This window comes from Carcharodon carcharias, chromosome 11 (assembly GCF_017639515.1).
Source record: "Carcharodon carcharias isolate sCarCar2 chromosome 11, sCarCar2.pri, whole genome shotgun sequence".
NCBI lineage: Eukaryota > Metazoa > Chordata > Chondrichthyes > Lamniformes > Lamnidae > Carcharodon > Carcharodon carcharias.
Window position 1 is genome coordinate 5,020,327 of NC_054477.1, and position 23,744 is coordinate 5,044,070.

The 23,744-nt window shown below is 45.4% G+C and overlaps 1 protein-coding gene across 1 annotated transcript in view; it reads left to right on the forward strand.

The window, feature by feature from the left end:
• LOC121284318 (amyloid-beta A4 precursor protein-binding family B member 2-like) overlaps positions 1 to 23,744 on the forward strand; it is a 140,076-nt gene that overhangs the window by 28,392 nt on the left and 87,940 nt on the right. The window contains exons 5-7 of the mRNA XM_041199713.1: positions 16,361 to 16,446; positions 20,621 to 20,678; positions 21,333 to 21,479. Coding sequence (XP_041055647.1) covers positions 16,361 to 16,446; positions 20,621 to 20,678; positions 21,333 to 21,479 — 291 coding nt within the window. The remainder of the gene's footprint in view (positions 1 to 16,360; positions 16,447 to 20,620; positions 20,679 to 21,332; positions 21,480 to 23,744) is intronic.

A 23,744-nucleotide genomic window follows, 5' to 3' on the forward strand; every position in this document is an offset into this window, starting at 1 on the left:
TGGATTGATTGGCTAACAGGAAACACAAAGAAAGCATAAATGGTTAATTTTTGGGTTGGCAAGATGTAATGAGTGGAGTGCCACAGGGATCAGTGCTGGGGCCTCAACTATTTACAATCTGTATTAATGACTTGGATGATGGGATAGAATGTATGGTTGTTAAATTTGCTGATGGCACAAGGATAGGTAGGAAAGTAAGTTGTGAAGTGGGCATTAGGAGTCTGCAAATGGACATAGGTTAAGTGAGTGTGCAAAAAAATGGCGGATGGTGTATAACATAGGAAAATGTGAACTTGTCCATTTTGGCAGGAAGAATAGAAAAGCAGCATATTATTTAAATGGAGAGAGATTACAGAACTCTGAGATACTGAGGGATCTGGGTGTCCAGGTACATGAATCTCAAAAAGTCAATATGCAGGTACAGCAAGTGATTAGGAAGGCAAATGGAATGTTGTCATTTATTGCAAGGCGAATGGAATATAAAAGTAGGGACATTTTGCTACAGTTGTATAGGGTATTGGTGGGTCCACATTTGGAGTGCATGTATAGTTTTAGTCTCCATATTTAAGGAAGGATATAATTAGAAACAGTTCAGAGAAGGTTCACTCAACTAATTCCTGGGATGAGGGGGTTATCTTATGAGGAAAGGTTGAACAGGTTGGTCCTGTACCCATTGGAGTTCAGAAACATGAGAGGTGATCTTATTGAAACATATAAGATCCTGAGAGGACTTGACAGAGCGGATACTGAAAGGATGTTTCCCCTTGTGGACACTTTGAAGTCTCCCATTTAAGATGGAGATGAGGGGAAATTATTTCTAAGGGTCGTGAGCCTGTGGAATTCTTTCCAGAGAGCAATGGAGACTGGGCCATTAAATATTTTGAAGGCTGAACTAGATAGATACTTGATTGACAAGGGAATCAAAGGATAGGGGGTAGGAAGGAGAATGGAGTTGAGACTGCATTCAGATCAGCCATGACCTTGTTGAATGGTGGAGCAGGCTCAAAGGGCTCTTAATTCGTATGTTCATAGGTATGTATGCTTGTGGTATTCACACAGTAATATTGATGAGTTGGGTTGATATTTGTTGCATTTCTATGTTGCTTTACACAAACTCACCAATCTCACACCAGTACTGGTAAACAATACATAGATTTGGTTTATTGAAGATACAGTACAGGATAGCTCAGAAGACAGATGACCTTTATGGATTCAGCAACTGTCGCTCACAAGGACAGCACAGCTCCAATATTACACTCTACTTGCTGCTGGTCACATGATGCTCTACATCCTGGTTCCTTGCTCATTTGCATATTCCCTTAAAGTGATATCACAAAATCCTATTTTTGCCCATGATAACATTACATGCATTGAGTGAAAATACATGCACATTGGGGTGTTTGTAAAATCTGTTTACACAAAAGTTAGATCTCTGTTTAAGAGTATATAATGTGTACGTGGCTTACTAATCCTACTGGATCTCATGATGACATGATCTACCTTAGCTCTAGCCTATCACTTGGGTGTTCTTGACTTGTAGGTATGTTGGCATCCTGTGTATTATTGGCATGTTGATTGTTTTCATGATGGTCTTCCACAATTTCACTTTCCAAATTCAGCCTGAAATGTGTTTTAGATGGAATTGGAGTGTTATACAGTTGTACAATTCCCTTAGCTGGCTTCGGGTTCTCTTTAATGTCGCTCTGTTTGGTGCTGTGACCTTATAGGATCTAGGCTCACTGCACGCTTTGGATAGTTCTGCAGGTGACCAGGATCCTCAAGTACATTGCATGACCCAAACCTTTTGTCCTACGCTCAGACTAGGCAGTTCTGCATGTCGACCATGTGCCATCTTCATTTTCCCTTATGTTTCAGGAAATTTCTCCTATATCTCTGAGAACTGGGACATGTGATGGCTTGGCATGGTTGTCCTAATTTGCCTTCTGAACATGATTTCTACTGGTAACATTAAGCCCATATCTCAAGGTGTTCCTCTTGAGTGTAACATGGCAATACAGAGATTTAGTTTTGTGTCCCTACACTTCATGATTAATGCTTTAACAGTGTGAATCTTCTGCTTTGCAAGGCCATTAGATCTGGGGTAATATAGCGAGGCAAATATGGTTTATACCCCATTTAGCACACATGTCCCCAAAGTGTATGTCAGTGTATTGTGGCCCATTGTCCGATATGATCTCTTCAGCTGTACCAAGCAAACTGAATATGGCACCCATTGTGACCACCATGGCATACTTGAGGTATCCTCCAATTGTCTGATGATTGGAAACTTAGAAATGTAATCAGTGACTAGGAGAAAGTTGTCATCATGGTTTAGACCAAGCGTATGGTGGAATCTCATGAGGCTGTAGAGGTTCTTTGTGTGGTTGGTGACTCTGGCACTTCCTCACTACCTTCTCTATCATTGTTGATCCCCTAGCCAATGCACAGTTTCCCTTACCGGGCACCTTGTTTGCTCTAAGCCTTTATGCCCTGATGTAACTGTGACAATATGTCCTGGTGAAGAGCTTTGGGTACAAGCACATATTCCCCCTTGAAAATCATGCCGTTTGAAATACCTCGTCCATCTCTGTATGGCCAAAAACATCTGAGGGTGTCTGGCACCTCTTGTATCGCCAACCCTCTACAATGACTCCCCATAATGTCTTCAATCGTGGATTAAATGCTATTTCCTCTTGAAGTTTGTTGCTTTGGTGTTGACCAAAACTGATCAGATTGACATTGAGTACATCCCCTATGTTGATGTCTATGCCATCTACTTGTAGATCTAGCAAAACATCTGCAGTCTTTTTCAGATTCAGTAGCCTGCTCAGTATGAGAGAAAGTAACCATTTTGCTACCTGGCTTGAAGCAGATGGCGAAATCCTATCCCTGTATTTCTATCAGAGGTCCATATAGTCTGGTTAGCGCACTCATCATGGCTTGCGCCAAATCATTTCCAATGGTTTTTGGTTACTTTCCACGATGAATCGTTTACCAAATAGGTACGTGTAGAACCTTATGATGCCAAATACTAAAGCAAGTGTCTCATGCGCTATGTTCAAATAATTGGTTTGTGCTTGTGATAGACATTTGGAGCCAAATGCAATTGGTTTGCCATCTTACGTAATGCACACTCCTAACCCTTTTTGAGATGTGTCAACCTCTAAGACCATCTCTTTTCTTAGGTCATAGTATTATAGAACACATGTCTCTCCTGACAATAACAACAAAAAAACTGCGGATGCTGGAAATCCAAAACAAAAACAGAATTACCTGGAAAAACTCAGCAGGTCTGGCAGCATCGGCGGAGAAGAAAAGAGTTGACGTTTCGGGTCCTCATGACCCTTCGACAGAACTTGAGTTCGAGTCCAGGAAAGAGCTGAAATATAAGCTGGTTTAAGGTGTGTGTGTGGGGGGCGGAGAGATACCACACACCCCCCCCCCCCCCCCCCCCCCACCTCTCTGTCTCTCTATCTCTCCGCCCCCCACACACACACCTTAAACCAGCTTATATTTCAGCTCTTTCCTGGACTCGAACTCAAGTTCTGTCGAAGGGTCATGAGGACCAGAAACGTCAACTCTTTTCTTCTCCGCCGATGCTGCCAGACCTGCTGAGTTTTTCCAGGTAATTCCTGTTTAATGACTTGAACACGTGTTAATGGTCTTACTGCCATACATATGGAACATCCTCCTTTAAGAGCTCTTTTAATCAGCAAGTTTGGGTGTGGATGACACTAAGAAGTTGAAAAATCCAAGGCATCTTTGCAAGCCCTCTTTGTCCTGAAGAGTAGGCATTTGTTGTACATCTTTGAGTTTGCCTAGGTCAGGCTGGATCCCAGAACTTGAATAAATAGAGCTGAGAAAGTTAATCTGACCTACATTCACCTGACATTTCTTACTGTTGAAGATGAGCCCTTCATGACGAGCTACTGCCATCAGTGAGTGTAGATTTTGGTCATGATCTTGTTTGATTTTGCCCATCACTGCGCGATATCATTGCGTATGCATCCAGGGATATTTTCTGTAATTCTGTCCATGTGCTGCCGGAACAGACCCTGACTGGAGGATAAACCAAAGGGTAATCTTCTGGAAGCAGTATCTACCATGTGGTATCCTGAAGGTAGCAATTTCTTAAGATCCCTCAACCAAATGAACTGACCGTATTTGGTGTCCAACTTGGAGAAAAACTTTGTTCCTGTGAATTTAGAATTCCATTCCTCTAATGTTGGAATCTTGTGTGGGCATCTCTTTAGAGCAAGGTTTAGATGTCTTGAGTCCTAGTATATCCAGATTGTGCTTTTTTTTAGTATGGGCATGATAGAACTGCACCAGTCAGTGTGCTGATGCACATGACAAATAATGCCCTTGCACTCCATGTCATCCATCTCACTCTTAAGCTTCTCCTGCATGTGCACATTGCACTTTCTAGGAGGGTCGATTGTTGGAATTGCATCTTCCCTGAGGTGTTAGTACAGCATCGCCTCTGAAATTTCAAAGATGTCAAATTTGTCTGAGCCTATCTGTTGTAGGTCACAGACTGACTCAGTACAATTATTCTTGACCTTTTCTGCGATTGTTATTTTGTGATCACGTGTATGGTCACAATGTTGAGTTCTGTACATGCCAGTAACCTTGCTATTGCTGGTCCACTTGTGTCCATTAGGTAAAATACTAGTGGTTTCCATGCAGACTTGCCATAGTTGCCTTTCACTGTCAGTGTATTGATGTAATGAATGGATGACCCATTGTACACAGTTAGTTTGTCTGCTGTAGGTTGTATTATTGACTTCCAATGATCCAGGTACATATCCAGATTGTGACTGATGAGGTGTTTGCACTCGCTGCCAGTGTTGACTTTGGCTGTGAGTGTGTGTTTGCCGCTCTTCGGTCTTATAGGAGCATAGGAAGTAGGAGCAGGAGAACGTCATTCTGCCCGTCAGGGCTGCTCCTCCATCCAAACAGAATGTATAGAATTTTGAAAGATAACCCAATTCCTCCACTATCTCTACAGCCACCTCCTTCAACACTCTGGGATGTAGATCATCAAGTCCAGGGGATTTAGCAACCTTCAATCCAACTAATTTTTCGAGTACTCCCTCTTATTAATTTCTTTATTCTTAATTTCTTTCAGTTCCTCATTTTCACAAGTCCCTTGGTTCTACAGTATTTCTGGGAGATATCCGTGAAGACAAACACAAAGTAATTGTTTAGTTTCCCTGCCAATTCCCTATCCTACACCATAAATTCTCCTGTCTCCGCCTGTAATGGACCCACATTTGCCCTTGCTAATCTTTTCCTTTTCACATACCTAAAGGTGGTAAGGTATGGCAGCTCAGCCACACGGAATGCCCGTCCTGTGGCATGTGGGGGGTGGTGGACACTTCACATGTCCAGGACGAGCACGTGCAGGAGGTGTCACCAGCTGCAGAAACTAGAGCTCCGGGTGACCACCAGAAAACCTAGGAGGACCAGGCAGGTAGTGCAAGAGTCCTCTGACGAACCGGTTTTCGATTCTGGATACTGTTGAGGGCGATGGTCCCTCAGGGGATTGCAGCAAGAGCCAAGTTCGGGGCAGTACGGGTGACTCAGTTGTCTGGGCGGGAAGGAAGAAGAGTGGAACAGGCGTAGTGGTAGCAGATTTGATAGGGAGACAGACAGGCTTTTCTGCGACCATAGATGTGACTCCAGGTGGTATGTTGTCTTCCTGGCGCCAAGGTTAAGGATATCAGAGTGGCTGCAGGATGTTCTTAAGGGGAGGATGAACAGCCAGAGGTTATGGTTCACATTAGTATCAATGACATAGGCAGAAAGAGGGATGAGGCCCTGAAAGCAGATTCTAGGGAGCTAGGTAAGACATTATAAAAGCAGGACCTCAGAGATAGTAATCTCCAGATTACTACCAGTGCCATGTACTAGTGAGCATAGAAATACAAGGTTAGAGCCGATGAATGCATGGCTAGAGAAATGGTGTAGGAGGGAGGGCACCAGATTCCTAGGGCATTGACACGGGCTCTGGGAGAGGTGGGACCTGTACAAGCCTGACAGTTTGTACCTCAATGGGGCTGGGACCACTATCCTTGCTGGGAGGTTTGCTAGGGCTGTTGGGGAGGGTTTAGACTAGTTTGGCAGGAGGATGGGAACCTGAGGGTAGACTCAGATGGGGCAAAACCAGAAATGAAAATGGAAGGCAGCAAATCAGTGAGTGAATCTGGAAAGCAAAGGAGATAAAAGAAAATAAAAGAGAGTTTGGCAGTGCTGAAGGGATATACTTCAATGCAAGGAGTCTAGCAAATAAAGCAGATGAACTGAGGGGGTAGAAATGTGGCAGTATGACATCATAGCTATTACAGAAACATGGTCAGGGGTGGTAGCTCAACATTCCTGGTTACAGGGTTTTCAGACATGATGGGGGGGAGGTATAAAAGGGGGGGTAGCAATTTTGGCTAGAGAAGCAATTACAGCTGTGAGGAGGGATGATATATTAGAAGGAAATTAGGAGAGCAAAGAAAGGGCATGAAAGGATATTGGCAAGTAAAATCAAGGAGAACCCAAAGATGTTTTGTCATTACATCAAGAGTAAGAGGATAACTAAGGAAAGAGTAAGGCCCATAAAAGACCAAAAAGGGAACCTGTGTGTGGAGGCAGAGGATGTGGGTATGGTTCTTAATGAATACTTTTACATCTGACTTCACGAGGGGGACAATGCAAACATTGTAGTTAAGGAGGAGGAGTGTGAAATATTGGATGTGATAAACGTTGAGAGAGAGAAAGTATTAAGATGATTAGCATCCTTGAAATTGAATAAATCACCAGGGCCGGATGAAATGTATCCCTGGCTGTTAAAAGAAGCCAGGGAGGAAATTGCGGAGGGTCTGACCATCATTTTCCAGTCCTCACTGGATACAGGTGAGGTGCCAGAGGATTGGAAGTCTGCTAACGTTGTACCTTTGTTTAAAAAGGGAGTGAGAGATAGATCGAATAATTATAGGCCAGTCATTAAAAAGGGAGCGAGAGGTAGACCGAATAACTATAGGCCAGTCAGACTGGCCTTCGTGGTGGGAAAATTATTGAAATCAATTCTGAGGCACAGGATAAACAGTCACTTAGGCCCGGTGTAATCAAGGACAGTCAGCATGGATTTGTTGAGAGAAGGTCGTGTCTAACTAATTTGATTGAATTTTTTGAGGAAGTAACTAGGAGGATTGATGAGGGTAGTGCAGTTGAAGTGGTCTACATGGCTTTTAGCAAGGCTTTTGACAAGGTCCCACATGGCAGACAAATTTTAAAAAAAAAGCCTGTGGGATCCAGGGGAATGTAACAAGCTGGATACAAAATTGGCTCAGTGGCAGGAAACAGAGGGTAATGGTTGATGGATGTTGATAGATCCCTGAAGGTTGCAGGACAGGTCGATAAGGTGGTTAGGAAGGGATATGGAATCCTTTCATTTATTAGCAGAGGCATAGAATATAATAGGGAGGTTATGCTGGAACTATATAAAACATTAGTTAGGCCACAACTTGAGTACTATGCGCAGTTCTGGTCACCTCATTACAGAAAGGATGTAATTGCTTTAGCAAGGGTACAAAGGAGATTTACAAGGATGTTGCCAGGACTGGAAAGTTGCAGCTATGAGGAAAGATTGGGTAGGTTGGGATTGTTCTCCTTGGAACAGAGAAAGCTGAGGGGAGATGTGATTGAGAGGTAAAGAATTGAGGGGCCTGGATAGCGTGGATGGGGAGGGCAGAGAGGTCAGTGACTAGGGGGCATAGATTTAAAGTGATTGCTAGAAAGATTAGAGGGTAAATGAGGAAAATGTTTTCACCTAGAGTGTTGTGGGGGTCTAGAACTCACTGCTTGAAAGGGGAGTAGAGGCAGAAATCCTCAACTTATTTTAAAGGTGCCTGGATTTGCAGCTCAAGTGCCATAACCTGCAGGGCTACGGTCCAAAAGCTGGGAAGTGGCATTAGGCTGGATGGCTTATTTTATGCTCGGTGCAGACACAGTGGGGCCAAGTGCCATAAACTTGCTATAATTCTAAACTTTTACAGCCTGCCTTTATATTACTTGCATTTGTATTCTCTTTTCCCTTTCTTTCTCAGTTTCTTGGTCCTCCTTTGCTGGATTCTAAATTGCTCCCAATCCTCAGGTTTACCTTTTCCTGGCAACCTTGTCAGCTACTTCCTTAGATCAAATATAATCTTTAATTTCTTTTGTTAGCCATGGTTGATTAACCTTTCCTGTTGGATTTTTGTGTCTTAGAGGAATGTATATTTGTTGTAGACCAAGTAATACTTCTTTAAATACCAGACAATGCCTGTCTACCATCAAATCTTTAAATGTATTTTCCCAATCTACTGTAGCCAACTTGCCCCTCATACCTTCATAATTTCCTTTGTTCAGATATAGGACCGTAGTTTCAAAGTGAACTATATCACTTTCAAACTTAATGTAAAACTCATCATATTATGGTCACTATTTCCTAATGGCTCCTTTACAGCAAGGTTATTAACTAGTCCTTTCTCATTACATAATACTAAATCTAAAATAGCCCGATTCCTAGTTGGTTCCTCAAAGTACTGCTCATCTCGTACACATTCCAGGAAGTCATCCTCCACAGAATTAGTACTAATTAGGTTTACCAATCTATATGTAAATTGAAGTCACCCATTATTACTGTATTACCCATGTCACATGCAGCTCTAACTTCCTGACTTATACTGTGCCCAATGTTACCACTTCAGTTTGGTAACCTATAAACCATTCCCACCAATGTTTGCTGCCCCTTGCTATTTCTCAGCTCCACCCAAACTGATTCTACATCTTGATCCTTCAATCTAAGATCCTCTCACTAATGTACTGACCTTGTCCCTTATTAATAGCGCGACCTGCCTCTTTTTCCTTTCTGCCGATCCTTCCTAAATAAAGAGTATAGCTGAATATTCAGTTCCCAGTCCTGGTCACCCTGTAACCACATCTCGGTAATGGCACCTCTATTTGTGCATTTAAATCATCTACCTTGTTACAAATGCTGCATGCATTCAGGTAGACTGCCCTTAACTTTGTCTTTTTAACATTATTCTGCATTCTGATCCTATTTGATGCTTGCCTTTATTTCGTCTGCCTTCCAATTTTGCTTACTACTTTTCTACTGCCTTTTACTAGTTTTGCCTCACTCCAACCTGAGCTCCAACCTCTCAGGTTCCCACCTCCCTGCCAATCTAGTTTAAACCCTCCCCAACAGCTCTACCAAATCTCCCTGCAAGTTTTCTCGTTTCAGTCTTGCTGGGGTGCAACCTGTCCATCTTGTACAGGTACCACCTGCCCCAGAACCAGTCCTAGTGCCTCAGAAATCTGATACCCTCCCTCCTGCACCAATTCTCCAGCCACATGTTCAATCACTCAATCCTCCAGTTCCTGTGCTGACCACGTGGCACTGGGAGTAATCCTGAGATTACTGCTTTGAGGCCCTGCTTTTTAATCTCCTTCCTAACTCCCTAAAATCTGCTTTCAGAACCTCATCCCTCTTCCTACCTATGTTCTTGGTCCCAATGTGGACCACAACCTCCGGCTGTTCACCCTTCCTCGGAAGAATGTCCTGCAGCCGCCCTGTGACATCCTTGACCCTGGCCCCAGGGAGACAACACAACATCCAGGAGTCAAGTCCACAGCTGCAGAAATGTCTATCTGTTCCCCTAACTAACAAATCCCCTATCATGATTGTTCTTCCACTCTTCTTTCTCCCCTCCTGTGCAGCTGAGCCACCTGTGGTGCCACAGGCTTGGCTCTTGCTAACTTCCCTGAGGAATCATCGCTGTCATCAGTATCTAAAATAGAAAACTGACTCTGGGGACTCCTGCGCTACCTGCCTGGCTCTCTTCGACTGCCTGGTGGTCACCCATTCCCTCTCTCCCTGCACGCTCCTAACCTGCTGTGTGACCGTTTCCTTAAATGTGCTATCCATGTAGTTCTATGCCTTGCGGATACACCACAGTGACTCCAGCCTCCACTCAAGTTCTAAAGCCGAGAGCTCAAGCTTCTGCAGCTGGTGACACTTCCTGCAGGTGTGTTTGTCTAGGGCACGTGGTGCATCCACAACTTGCCACATACCACAGAATGTGCATTCCACTCAGCTGAGCTGCCCTCCATACCTCAACTTTAGAAAGAATTTTATTTATTATAAGTAGAATAACTTACCAGTTACTCACCAATCAACGTCTTCTGCTTCACCGATGTAAGAACCAAATACTGGAGGGTGAAAAAGAAAGGAGCACCTCCTTCCCCGCCCCCACCTTCACCAAAATTCCTCGGTTCTCACTCAGTTCAAGCCGGACTCTGTTTCTGATATGTTGCTGATAGTAGTAAAAAACCTTTAATGGTTTGATTTCACCCACACATTGGGCTGAACAACACGCTCCACATTGACCTGTCCCACTGTCATAAAGTGCTGCAGGGCTGATTAATGAGGACCAATTGGGACTTTTGCCCCTCGTTAGGGTGGAGGTCCCACCCTCTGGAGCTGCTGGCAAATCCGATTGGCCGGCAGCTCCATCAGTCCCGGCCGGAAGGCGTCAGTGGTCGCTGATGAGGCCTTGGATGCCTGGAGCACATAAGTCTGGGGTCTTGGACCGGGAGGGTTTGGAAAGGTTGAGGAGCGGGGCAGTGGGGAGGGATTAGAAAGGAAGGGGATTTCAACCTAAGGTGGACCACCCTGTGATTTGCAAAGGGCGGCCCCCACAGAGTGACCCCCAATCCCCTTCCTTCCTGCCCTTAAACAACTGGAGGTGAAAAATCAAGCTTCCCACTCCCACCATGCTGCCCACCAAATGTTTTATGACGTGGGCAGTGCATTTTCTGCGACAATTGGCTCGATACCCTTAATTCTACATGTAAATGTGGCAGCTGCACCTAATGCTTACAGGTACTGTTGTCACGCCACAATGCCACCATATTTTCTGCCGTCTTTTAGTCGTATCTCAATATTGTGACCTTTTTTGCCAAAAGGTCTTTTTGTGAGGCATCGATCAGTGTTGAAGCTATAACCAGCTTCATTGTCCGTTCATATAGCTCAGCTTCCGAGAAATCACAGTCCTTGCCCTTATCATGGCACCTGCTGATGAGCTGATCAATTGATTCTTGTGGCTTCTGTGAGCCATGAGCTACAAACAGTGAATTCTGAAGTTCATTTTACACAAAGTTGATGCTCCAGCCTGTTCCACAGCTTAACAGGGTCCTACATACAAACATACAATCAGGAGCAGGAGTAGGCCACTTGACCCTTGAGCCTGCTCCGCCATTCGATAAGATTGTGGCTGATCTGATTGTAACCTCAACCCACATTCCTGCCTACCCCCGATAACCTTTCACCCCCTTGTTAATCAAGAATCTATCTAGCTCTGCCTTAAAATATTCAAAGATCCTGCTTCCACTACCTCCTTGAAGAAGAGAGTTCCAAATACTCATGACCCTCCAAGAGAAAAAATTTCACCTCATCTCTACTTTAAATGAGTGACCCCTTATTTTTAAACGATGGCCCCTCGTTCTAGATTCTCTCACAAGAGGAAACATCCTCTCCATATCCACCCTGTCAAGACCCCTCAAGATCTTAAAGGTTTCAATCAAGACGCCTCTTTCTCTTCTAAATTCCAGTGGATACAAGCCTAACCTGTCCAGCCTTTCCTCATAGGACAATCTGCCCGTTCCTGGTATTATTCTAGTAAACCTTCTAACGCATTTATATATTTCCTTAAATAAGGAGACCAGTACTGTACACAGTACTCCAGATGTGGACTCACCAGTGCCCTGTATAACAGGAGCATAACCTCCCTACTTTTGTATTCAATTCCCCTCACAATAAACATTAACATTCTATTAGCTTTCCTAATTACCTGCTGTACCTGCATACTAGCCTTTTGTGATTCATGCGCTAGGACACCCAGATCCCTTTGAATCTCAGAGCTCTGTAATCTCTCACCATTTAGATAATAAGCTTTTTTATCCTTCCTGCCAAAATGAACAATTTCACATTTGCCCACATGCTCCATTTGCCAGATCTTTGATGATTCAATTAACCTATCTTTGTCATTTTGTAGCCTCTGTACGTCCTCTTCACAATTTACTTTCCTACCTATCTTGGTGTCTTCAGCAAATTTAGCCAGCATCCCATCAGTTTCATCCAAATCGTTTATATAAATTCTAAAACGTTGAGGCCCCAGCACTGATCCTTGTGGCACATCACTTGTCACATCCTGCCAATCATAAAAGATCCATTTGTGGCTGCCTGCTTTTTCCTGTTAGCCAGCCAATCTTCTATCCATGCCAATGTGTTACCCCCTACACCATGAGCTTTTATTTTCCACAATAACCTTTGATGTGGCACTTTACCAAACACCTTCTGGAAATCTAAGCACAATACATCCACTAGTTACCATTTATCCACAGCACGTGACTCCTTCAAAGAACACCAATAAATTGGTTAAACATGATTCCCCTTTTACAAAACCACATTGACTCTGCCTAATTGCCTTGAATTTTTCTAAGTTCCCTGCTATAACATTTTTAATAATAGCTTCTAACATTTTCCCTCTGACAGATGTTAGGCTAACTGGCCTATAGTTTCCTGCTTTCTGTCTCCCTCCCTTTTTAAATAAAGGAGTTATATGTACTATTTTCCAATCTAATGGAACCTTCCCCAAATCTAGGGAATTTTGGAAAATTAAAACCAATGCATGAACTAGCTCACTAGCCACTTCTACCTTAGGGTGAAGTCCACCCGGCCCTGGGGATTTATCAGCCCATAGCCCCAACAATTTACTCAAGAACATTTCCCTGGTGATTGTAATTTTCCCGAGTTCCTCCCTCCCATTTCCTGATTTACTTCCAGGCTGTTACTTGCATCCTCTGTGATGAAGACCAAAGCAAAATACCTGTTTAATTCATCCTCCATTCCCTACTTTCCATTATCAATTCCCCAGACTCACTTTCTATACGACCAACACTCACTCTGTTAACTCTTTTTCTTAGTTAAATATCTATACAAACTCTTACTATCCATCTTTATATTACTAGCCATTCCTCTTGTACTCTAATTTTTTCCTCCTTATTAGTCCTTTTGTCATTCTTTATATTCTTTCCAATCTTCTGACCTGCCACCCGTCTTTGCACAATTATATGCTTTTTCTTTAAGTCTAATACTGTCTTTAACTTTTTTAGTAAACCACAGACGGTGGGCCCTCCTTTTGGAATTTTTCTTTCTCATTGGAATGTATATATTTTGTTTATTCTGAAATATCCCTTTAAATGTCTGCCACTGAACTTCTATTGGCCTATCCCTTAACCTCTTTTGCCAATTCACTTTAGCTAGCTCCACTTTCATGCCCCCATAATTGCCCTTATTTAAGCTTAAAATACTAGTCTTGGACACACTCATTAATCTCTCAAAATGAATGTAAAATATCATATTATGATCGCTACTACCTAGGGGTGCCTTCACTAGAAGGTTATCAATGAATCCTTTCTCTTTGCTCAATACCAGGTCTCGTATAGCCTGCTCTCTGGTTGGCTCCAGTACGTGTGCTGTTCTAAGAAACTATCCTGAAAATATTCCGTGAACTCCTCATCTATGCTACCTTTGCCCACCTGATTTTTTCCAGCCTACGTGTAGGTTAAAATCCCCCATGATTATTGCTGTACCTTTCTGGCAAGCTCTCACTATCTCTTCTTGTATACTCTGTCCTTCCATGTAATTACAATTCGGGAGCCTGTACTCCACTCCCACAAGGGACTTCTTGCCTTTATCATTCCTCATCTCAACCCAAACTGCTTCTACATCCTGGTTTCCTGGACCTGGGTTGTCTCTCTCTATTGTGCTAACGCCATTATTAATTAACAGAGCCACCCCTTCACCTTTCCTGAACTTCCTGTCCCTCCTAAATGTCACGAACCTTCAATAGTCTGGTCCCAATCTGTCATCCTGCAGCCATGTTTCTGTAATGGCTATCAGATCGTACTTATTTATTTTTATTTGCGCTATCGGTTCATGTTTTATTTCAAATGCTACACACGTCTCGCCTTATCTGCTGTTTACTCTTAGATTTGTACTATCTGTCCCTTCCTGACACAGTCTGTTTGTCATTTCCCATATTAACACCTTTCTCTCTTGCCTTGCCTCTATTCTTTGGTTTACCACATCTTTTCCTGATCCTCCTCAGACAAGCCCAAAGCGTTAACTCCATGCAACTCCTCGTTTCCAATGGTTATCTTATTTTCATCACTTGATTATCCGGTTCTGTGACAAATGAATCAAAAAGGCCTAGTTCCATCCTCTGTCTGAAAAGCCTAAATTCGGCTAGGATGTCTGTGGCCTTCCAGTTCTGCTGGGGAATTTGGTGGTCACCTCCAGATGTTCCCCATCTTTTATGGATGATCCTGATGTGTAGGGGATTTGTAACCTCTCTACTCCATGGAGAGATTCACCAATGCAGCTGCTGTTTTTGACTGCAGCTCAGATTTTTTCTTCTCCGCCGATGCTGCCAGACCTGCTGAGTTTTTCCAGGTAATTCTGTTTTTGTTCAGGTTTCTTCTGTTTAGTGTGCTTTTATTTTTGCACAGGAATGGTCCTGAGCTTTTCCTGTCCCATTCAAAACCAACTGCACTGCACGACTCTGAACTGTCTTGCTGCTCCCGCCAACCACCAATCCCACTAATCCACAAACCAGGTACTCATGGTTCTGAAAAGCACCTGTAAAGGAATTCTGCTTCCTGGGGTTTTGATGTACATACAGCCTCTGTATTGTACCATATCTTGTCTGTGTCTCGCCCAGAGGTCTTCAAATTCACAATCACTGCCTTCGTGGTGTGTTTCTATGTTTGCTTTACACAAACCCACCAATCTCACACCAGGACTGGTAAACTACCTGTGTGTAGGTTCGGTTTATTTGGAGATACAGCAGACAGATCTACTTTATGGATTCAGCAACTATTACTGAAAAGGACAGCACAAACTGCAATTCTGACACACACACACACAGGTAACTGCTGGTGACATGCTGCTCTACATGCTGGTTCCTTTTTCATTTGCATATTCCTGTAAACTGATATCACAACAGTATTTATGCAGTAATATTAATGAGTTCTGATAAGTTCACCAGCATCTTCTGAAGGGCAGTTAGAAACAGGCAATAAACGCCAGCAACACTCGCATCTTGAGAAGGAACTAAAAAGCAGATTCTCAGCCCACAACTGATGAATTAAAGGCACTGAGCCAAACAGACACATATATACATTCTAGTGAAGAAGTATTTGAAGCAGAAGAAAATGCAGGTCTGGGGAGAGACTGGAACAGTGGGATTAGTTTGGGATTGATGTAGGACGATGGGGAACAGTGCGGGGCATTAGTTTAGGGATTAATGCAGGGCTACGGGGAGAGGTTGGGACAGTGGCATTAGTTTTGGATTAGTGCAGGGCTTTGGGGAGAGGGGGACAGTGCGATTAATTTGGGATTGAAACTGAGGTAAGGGGAGAGAGCAGGGCAGTGGGATTAGTTTAAGATTGATGCCATGCTATGGGGAGTGCACGGGTCAGTGGGATTAGTTTGGGATTGATACAAGGCTATGGAAACAGAAAAGGGCAGGAGATTAGTTCCGAGATTGATACAGGACTATGGGGAGAGATTGGGTCATTGGCGTTAGTTTTGGATTGGTGCAGGGTTTTGGGGCGAGCAGGACAGTGGGATTAGTTTGGGATTAATGCAGGGCCGTGGGGAGAGAGTGGGGCAGTGGGATTAGTTTGGGATTAATGCAGGGCTATGGGGAGAGAGCAGGACAGTGGGATTAGTTTGGGATTAATGCAGGGCTATGAGGAGAGAGCAGGACAGTGGGATTAGTTTCCAATTGATACAGGGCTATGGGGACCTGATGGAACAGAATGAGTCCTTTTAACCTATAAACATCTATGGTTCTAATGAATCGAGAGAAGAGTTGAGGGATATTATGAGAATCTGCAGTGTGGTGTTGGAGATAGCGAGAGGATGCAGCATTTGGCAGTAAAGAGAGGGGGCAAGGTTTGGTGATAGAGCAGTTAGAGTTGAGAGGGATGGGATTTCGTATTAGGGAGGGAGGATATGATTGGAGAAATAGGGTAGGACTAGGTTGCAAATAGATGGTTAAGGATAGGGATGCTGGGTTTGTTGGGGTTTCCCTTTTTCCAAAGTCTTCTGCTGGTCTTTCATCTCGCCCAGTGTCGGTTTTTAGTCTCTCCTGGTGATGGTTTTAGTCTCCCGGTGTCAGCCTTCCCCCCGCCCCCCACCTTTTCATTGTTGAAGGCGTTTGTGAGTTTCTAACCAGCTAGAATTTATTTTTCACAGGAGGTGCAGACCACAACTGAGATTTCGGATACGAGTCTGAAAGAGTTTGAGGGAGCCACACTGCGATATGCATCCCTGAACCTGGGGTGAGTAAGCAATGGCCCTTTAGAATCTTCTTCTTAGCAATGGGAGTTGAGGCAGTCAATGATGCAGAGACCGGGCCTATAGATCACAATCACTGACATGGTCACCCTCTAAACATGCCCCCTCCCCTCTGCCCACCGGCTAGCTGCGCTCTGTCCCTTCCCACCATCTAACCATGCCCTGTCCTCCTCCCACCCTCTAACTGTGCCCTGTCCCCCTGCCCACCCTCTAGCCATGCCCTTCACGCCGCCGTCACCCCCCCCCCCCCCCCCACCTCCCAGTAAACCTCCAACCAAACCCAAGCCCTTTATACCTGCAAAAAACTTATTAACTGCCATGGGGAGGCAATGGTGTGGTGGTATTGTTGCTAGACTAGTAATCCAGAGACCCAGGGTAATGCTCTGGGGACCCGGGTTCCAATCCCACCATGGCAGAAGGTGGAATTTGAATTCAATAAAAATCTGGAATTAAAAGTCTTAACGATGACCATGGAACCATGTCTTTTAAGGAAGGAAATCTGCCGTCCTTCCCTGGTCCAGCCTACATGTGACTCCAGACCCACAGCAATGGGGTTGACTCTGAAATGGCCGAACCAGACACTCAGTTGTAACAAACCTCTACAAAGTCTCAGAAAAGGAATGAAACCGGACAGACCACCCGGCTTCGACCTAGGCACCGGAAACAACAACGGCAAACTCAGCCCTGTCAACTCTACAAAGTCCCCCTTACTAACATCTGGGGGCTAGTGCCAAAATTGGGAAAGCGTCTCACAGACTAGTCAAGCAACAGCCTGACATAGTCATCCTCACGGAATCATATCTTACAGATAATGTCCCAGGCTCCACCATCACCATCCCTGGGTATGTCCTGTCCCACCGGCAGGTCAGACCCAGCAGAGGTGGCAGCACAGTGGTATACAGTTGGGAGGGAGTTGCTCTGGGAGTCCTCAACATCAACTCCGGACCCCATGAAGTCTCATGGCATCAGGTAAACCTCCTGCTGATTACCTTGTACCACCCTCCCGCAGCTGATGAATCAGTGCCCCTCCATGTTGAACACCACTTGGAGGAAGCACTGAGGGTGGTAAGGAAGCAGAATGTACTCTGGTTGGGGGACTTCAATGTCCATAATCAAGTGTGACTCGGTAGCACCACTACTGACCGAGCTGGCCGAGTCCTAAAGGACATAGCTGCTAGACTGGGTCTGCAGCAGGTGGTGAGGGAACCAACAAGAGGGAAAAACCCTCCATTGTGTTGTGTGGCACTACCACCATGCTAAACGGGATAGATTTCGAACATATCTAGCAACTCAAGACGGGGCATCCATGAGGTGCTGTGGGCCATCAGCAGCAGCAGAATTGTACTCGAACACTATCTTTAATCTCATGGCCCAGCATATCCCCCACTCTACCATTACCATCAAGCCAGGGGATCAACCTTGGTTCAATGAAGAGTGCAGGAGGACCTGCCAAGAGCAGCACCAGGCATACCTAAAAATGAGGTGTCAACATGGTGAAGCTATAACACAGGACTACTTGTGTGCCAAACAGCAAAAGCAGCAAGTGAAAGACAGGGCTAAGTAATCCCATAACCAGAGGATCAGATCTAAGTTCTGCAGTCCTGTCACATCCAGTCGTGAATGGTGGTGGACAATTATGGAGATAGCTCCACAAATATCTCCAACCTGAATGATGGAGGAGCCTAGCATATCAGGGAAAAAGATAAGGCTGAAGCATTTACTACAATCGTCAGCCAGAAGTGCTGAGTGGATGACTCATCTCGGCCTCCTCTGGAGGTCCCCAGCATCACAGATGCCAGTCTTCAGCCAATTCGATTCGCTCCATGTGATATCAAGAAACACCTGAAGACACTGGATACTGCAAAGGCTATGGGCCCTGACAATATTCCAGCAATAGTACTGAATATTTGTGCTCCAGAACCTGCCACGCCCCTAGCCAAGTTATGTAAAATCCTGGTTAGGTCACAGCTAGAGTATTGCTTGCAGTTCTGGAATCTGCATTCTAGGAAGGATGTGATTGCACTAGAGAGAGTGCAGAGGAGATTTACCAGGATGTTGCCTGGGTTATAAGAGATTGGATAGACTGGGGTTATTTTCCCTGGAGCAGAGGAGCTTGAGGGGGAACATGATTGAGGTGTATAAAATTATGAGGGGCATAGATAGGGTAGACAGAAAGGAACTTTTCCCCTTGGCAGAGGTATCAATAACCAGGGAGCATAGATTTAAGATAAGGGGCAGGAGGTTTAGAGGGGATGTGAGGAATTTTTTCACCCAGAGGGTGGTGGGAATCTGGAACTCACTGCCTGAAAGGGTGGTAGAGACAGAAATCCTCTTAACATTTAAGAAGTATTTGGATGTGCACTTCTGATGCCTTGGCATACAAGGCTATGGGCCTAGTGCTGGAAAATAGGATTAGAATAGTTAGGTACTTGTTTGACTGGCGCAGACTCTTTTTCTGTGCTGTAGCCTTCTATGATTCTATAAACTGTTCCAGTACAGCTACAACACTGGCATCAATCTGGCTATGTGGAAAATTGCCCAGGTGTGTCCTGTACACAAAAAGCAGGACAAATTCAACCCAACCAATTACTGCCCCATCAGTCTCTTCTCCATCATCTGTAAAGTAATGGAAGGGGTCTTCAACAGTGCTTTCAAGCAGCACTTCCTCAGCAATAACCTGCTCACTGATGCCCAGTTTGGGTTCTGCCAGGGCCACTCAGCTCCTGACCTCATTACAGCCTTGGTTCAAACATGGACAAAAGAGCTGAGCTCCCGAGGTGAGGTGAGAGTGACTGCCCTTGACATCAAGGCAGCATTCGACCAAGTGTGTTATCAAGGAGCCCTAGCAAAACTGGAGTCAATGGAAATCAAGGGGAAAACTCTCCACTGGTTGTTGAAAGTCAGTCATTTCAGCTGCAGGACATCACTACAGGAGTTCCTCAGGATAGTGTCGTCGGCCCCACCATCTTCAGCTACTTCATCAATGACCTTCCTTCCATCATGAGGTCATGGGGATGTTCGCTGATGATTGCACAATGTTCAGCACCATTCGCAACTCCTCAGATACTGAAGCAGTCCATGTCCAAATGCAGCAAGACCTGGACAATATCCAGGCTTGGGTTGACAAGTGGCAAGTAACATTCACCCCACACAAGTGCCAGGCAATGACCATCTCCAACAAGAGAGAATCTAACCTTCACCAATTTATGTTCAGTGGCATTACCATCACTGAATCCCCCACTATCAACATGCTGGGGGTTACCATTGACCAGAAACTGAACTGGACTTGCCATAGAAATACTGTGGCTACAAGAACAGGTCAAGGCTAGGAATCCTGCGACAAGTAACTCACCTCCTGACTCCCCAAAGCTTGTCCACCATCTACAAGGCACAAGTCAGGAGTGTGATGGAATACTCTTGCTGGATGAGTGCAGCTCCCACAATACTCCAGAAGCTCAACACCATCCAGCCTGCTTGATTGGCACCACATCCACAAAACGTTCACTCCCTCCACCACCGACGCACAGTAGCAGCAGTGTGTACCATCTACAAGATGCACTGAATTCACCAAAGGTCCTTCGACAGCACCTTCCAAACCCACGACCACTACCATCTAGAAGGACAAGGGCAGCAGATAGATGGGAACACCACCACCTGGAAGTTCCCCTCCAAGTCACTCACCATCCTGATTTGGAAATATATCACCGTTCCTTCACTGTCGCTGGGTCAAAATCCTGGAACTCCCTCCCTAACAGCACTGTGGGTGTACCTACACCATATGGACTGCAGCCTTCTCAAGGGCAACTAAGGATGGGCAATAAATGCTGGCCCAGCCAGCGAAGCTCACATCCCGTGAATGAGTATATTAAAAAAAACCACCTTCACTGGCTGTCTCATTGTCATTCCAAGGTCCATTAGTTCTCAGTGTTACTCCCCGGCCAGTCCTCTACCTTTCGCTCTGATATGACTCCATCTTTGAAGCTTGAATTTGAGGGCTGAACTCAGACCCCAGCCCTCGGCCCCCCACCCTGCCTTCGGACTCTCCGCGCCCCCCCGGCCTTCCCATTGCCCTGCCAGCCCTCGCACCTGCTTTGGTGCTGGTTATGATTTGATAGAATTTTTGGGTAATCAATAAAATCCATTTTAACTCTCTCTCAGGGGTCAAGAGGAAGAAGATAATTACAAAAAAATCCTAAACATCGATGATGAATCAAAGGTGAGAAAAAGGAAGATTTCTTGTTTGTTACATTCTTGAAATATTTCCTTATCTGAACTTCAGAGGTCAGTTCATGTGTTGATTGGTTTTCACCTTCTTACTGGGGGCAAGTTCCACAGACACGTTCCACAGCACTCCGGTTAAACCCTGTCCCATCGAACACTCCCAGGACAGGTACAGCACAGGGTTAGATACAGAATAAAGCTCCCTCTACACCGTCCCCATCAAACACTCCCAGGACAGGTACAGCGCGGGGTTAGATACAGAGTAAAGCTCCCTCTACACCGTCCCCATTAAACACTCCCAGGACAGGTACAGCACGGGGTTAGATACAGAGTAAAGCTCCCTCTACACTGTCCCCATCAAACACTCTCAGGACAGGTACAGCACGGGGTTAGATACAGAGTAAGGTTTCCTCTACACTGTCCCCATCAAACACTCCCAGGACAGGTACAGCACGGGGTTAGATACAGAGTAAGGTTTCCTCTACACTGTCCCCATCAAATACTCCCAGGACAGGTACAGCACGGGTTAGATACTGAGTAAATCTCCCTCTACACCGTTACCATCAGACACTCCCAGGTAGATACAATGTACTGATTGCTGTTGTTTGAACTGGATCTGAAGGAGTAACTCTGTCTGTGTGCTCTGCAGTGTTTTGCTGTCCGATCCCTTGGTTGGGTAGAGATGTTGGAGGAGGACCTCGCTCCGGGGAAGAGCAGCATTGCTGTCAACAACTGCATACGTCAGCTTTCTTACCACAAGAACAACCTGCACGACACTGCTGGCAACTGGGGGGAGGTAGGTGGAACCCCACAGCGGGACCAGGACTGGGCCTGACCCTGACCTCAACCCTTGATCTCTGAAGTTCTGGGCTGGTGGGTGGGTGGGGCGGTGGGGGGGTTACAGAACGGCAGTTTGCGTGTTGTCAAAGATTGACATTTTGTGTGCTTGTTGTTGCTGCTGCTGTTGACGGGTAATCTGTTACTTCATATTAATTTAATGAAAGGCCGGTGAGTACAACAGATCTGATACTCTGTGCTTGCAACACCTTCACTGAAATCGTTGAGAGGACAAGCTGGACCGAGTTCACATTTTGGTGGAAAGTGTGGCGCTGGGCCTGATCCTGATCCATCCCTATGGAATAGGGAGATCCCACATCAATCCCAGTTTGTCCCATGTCAGCTGATGTACTCACATGGCAGCACTGAGAGAGGGAGGGGGTACACTTCAGAGCCTCTGGAATAGGGAAGGTTGAATCTATCTCAGTTCCTGTCCTGCTGCTGCTCTCTCTCCAGTGACCCTTGCTGGTGCTAAGCTTGTGCTAAGCACAGACTGAGGCTGACCTGATTTCCTCCCCCAGTACTGAGTACACTCCTGGCACATTCTGTTGAGCCTTACACGCAAACATATAGTTCATTTGAGTGATGGGCTTGGAGAGTAGCTGGCTTTTTGGCACAATTTCTCCATTTACATTTGCTGCACAATGAGTGGGGCCATTTAACCCTGGGAGGTATTGCGACCCCAGCTGTGAACACACGCTTACCCAAATTCACCGTCTTTCCCCCCCCCACCCCCACTCTCTTCATCCCTCAATCTGGAGATGTTGCCCCCAATACCAGGCAGTCCTGTCAAGTCTGATATCATGTCAAACACTCACTTAACGGTATCATGTTCTCTGTGACTGAAGTCACATGTTTTCTGGGAGCGGAGTTTTAACTCTTGGGCTGGTCCCTGTGAGTCTGTGCCCTGAACCCAGGGACTGCAGAGCACCTATCACCGCAAAGACAGGACATGGTGACTAGCCAGTGGGTATGTGCAGGAATAGGGCCCCCAGAACTGAGTGAAGGTAGAGAGCAATCATGGATCACACTCCCTGGGTTGTGTATGTCCAATCGACATCACCTTGTGTACAACTCATTAACCTTTCACTATGATTTTCAACGTTCATTCGGCCACTATAGTGATATTTGCTGTCTCATTGCCATGGAAATGGTTGGGTGGGCCCAGGAGCAGCCGGGAAATAGTCCGCTGACCGCGATTTCACACTGGCTGGGCAGTTAGCGGCCAGCCAGCGTGAATCACACGCTGAAAGGCTCAGCGCTGCTGGAATGCGAGTGGGAGGGGGGCGAGCTCTGAAGTCGGAGTGGGGGAATGCGCACTGAAAGCTCCCTGGAGGCTGAGTGGTGCCTCAGGGAGCTGAAGGATTTTAAAATCAAAAATAAAGATTTTGAAAATCTGAGAAAAATATCCCCAGATAGTACTCGCTCACATGGACATAACCATCATAAATATTATGTCAAAACATTTTTTTAAATTAATGTCAGAAACATTCACCCCACCTGTGGATGACGTTTCCTCAAAAATGCAAGTCCGCCTGGCCGATTCACCCGCCAACCTTAAGGTTGTACAAGTAGCAAAAAATCTCGTAATTAACACTTTAATGGCCTTAATAAGCCTCTTAATTGTCGGCGGGCACACTACCGACTTTTGCGTGCGCCCATCGACCAAAATATCGTGCGAGTGCGCGATGATGTCGGGACGCTTGCCTGACATCGCGTGTTATTTTACACCTGATCAGGTCAGGCGCGCGCCCACACATGGGACGTAAAATTCTGCCCAGCATGTTGCAAGAGCCTTGCACTGCAGGAACTCACCAAGGCTCCTTCGACAGCACCTTCCAAACCCACGACCACTACCATCTAGAAGGACAAGGGCAGCAGACACATGGGAACACCACCACCTGGAAGTTCCCCTCCAAGCTACTTACTATTCTGACTTGGAAATATATCGCCGTTCCTTCACTGTCGCTGGGTCAAAATCCTGGAACTCCCTCCCTAACAGCACTGTGGGTGTACCTACACCACATGGACTGCAGCGGTTCAAGAAGGCAGCTCACCACCACCTTCTCAAGGGCAACTAGGGATGGGCAATAAATGCCGGCCCAGCCAGTGATGCCCACGTCCCATGAATGAATTTTTAAAAGTTAGTGCGGTGTTTGTTTCTGCACAAATAATCCAGAATACACAGTTTAAATTGCACCAAGGCAGTTTGAAAATTCTAATT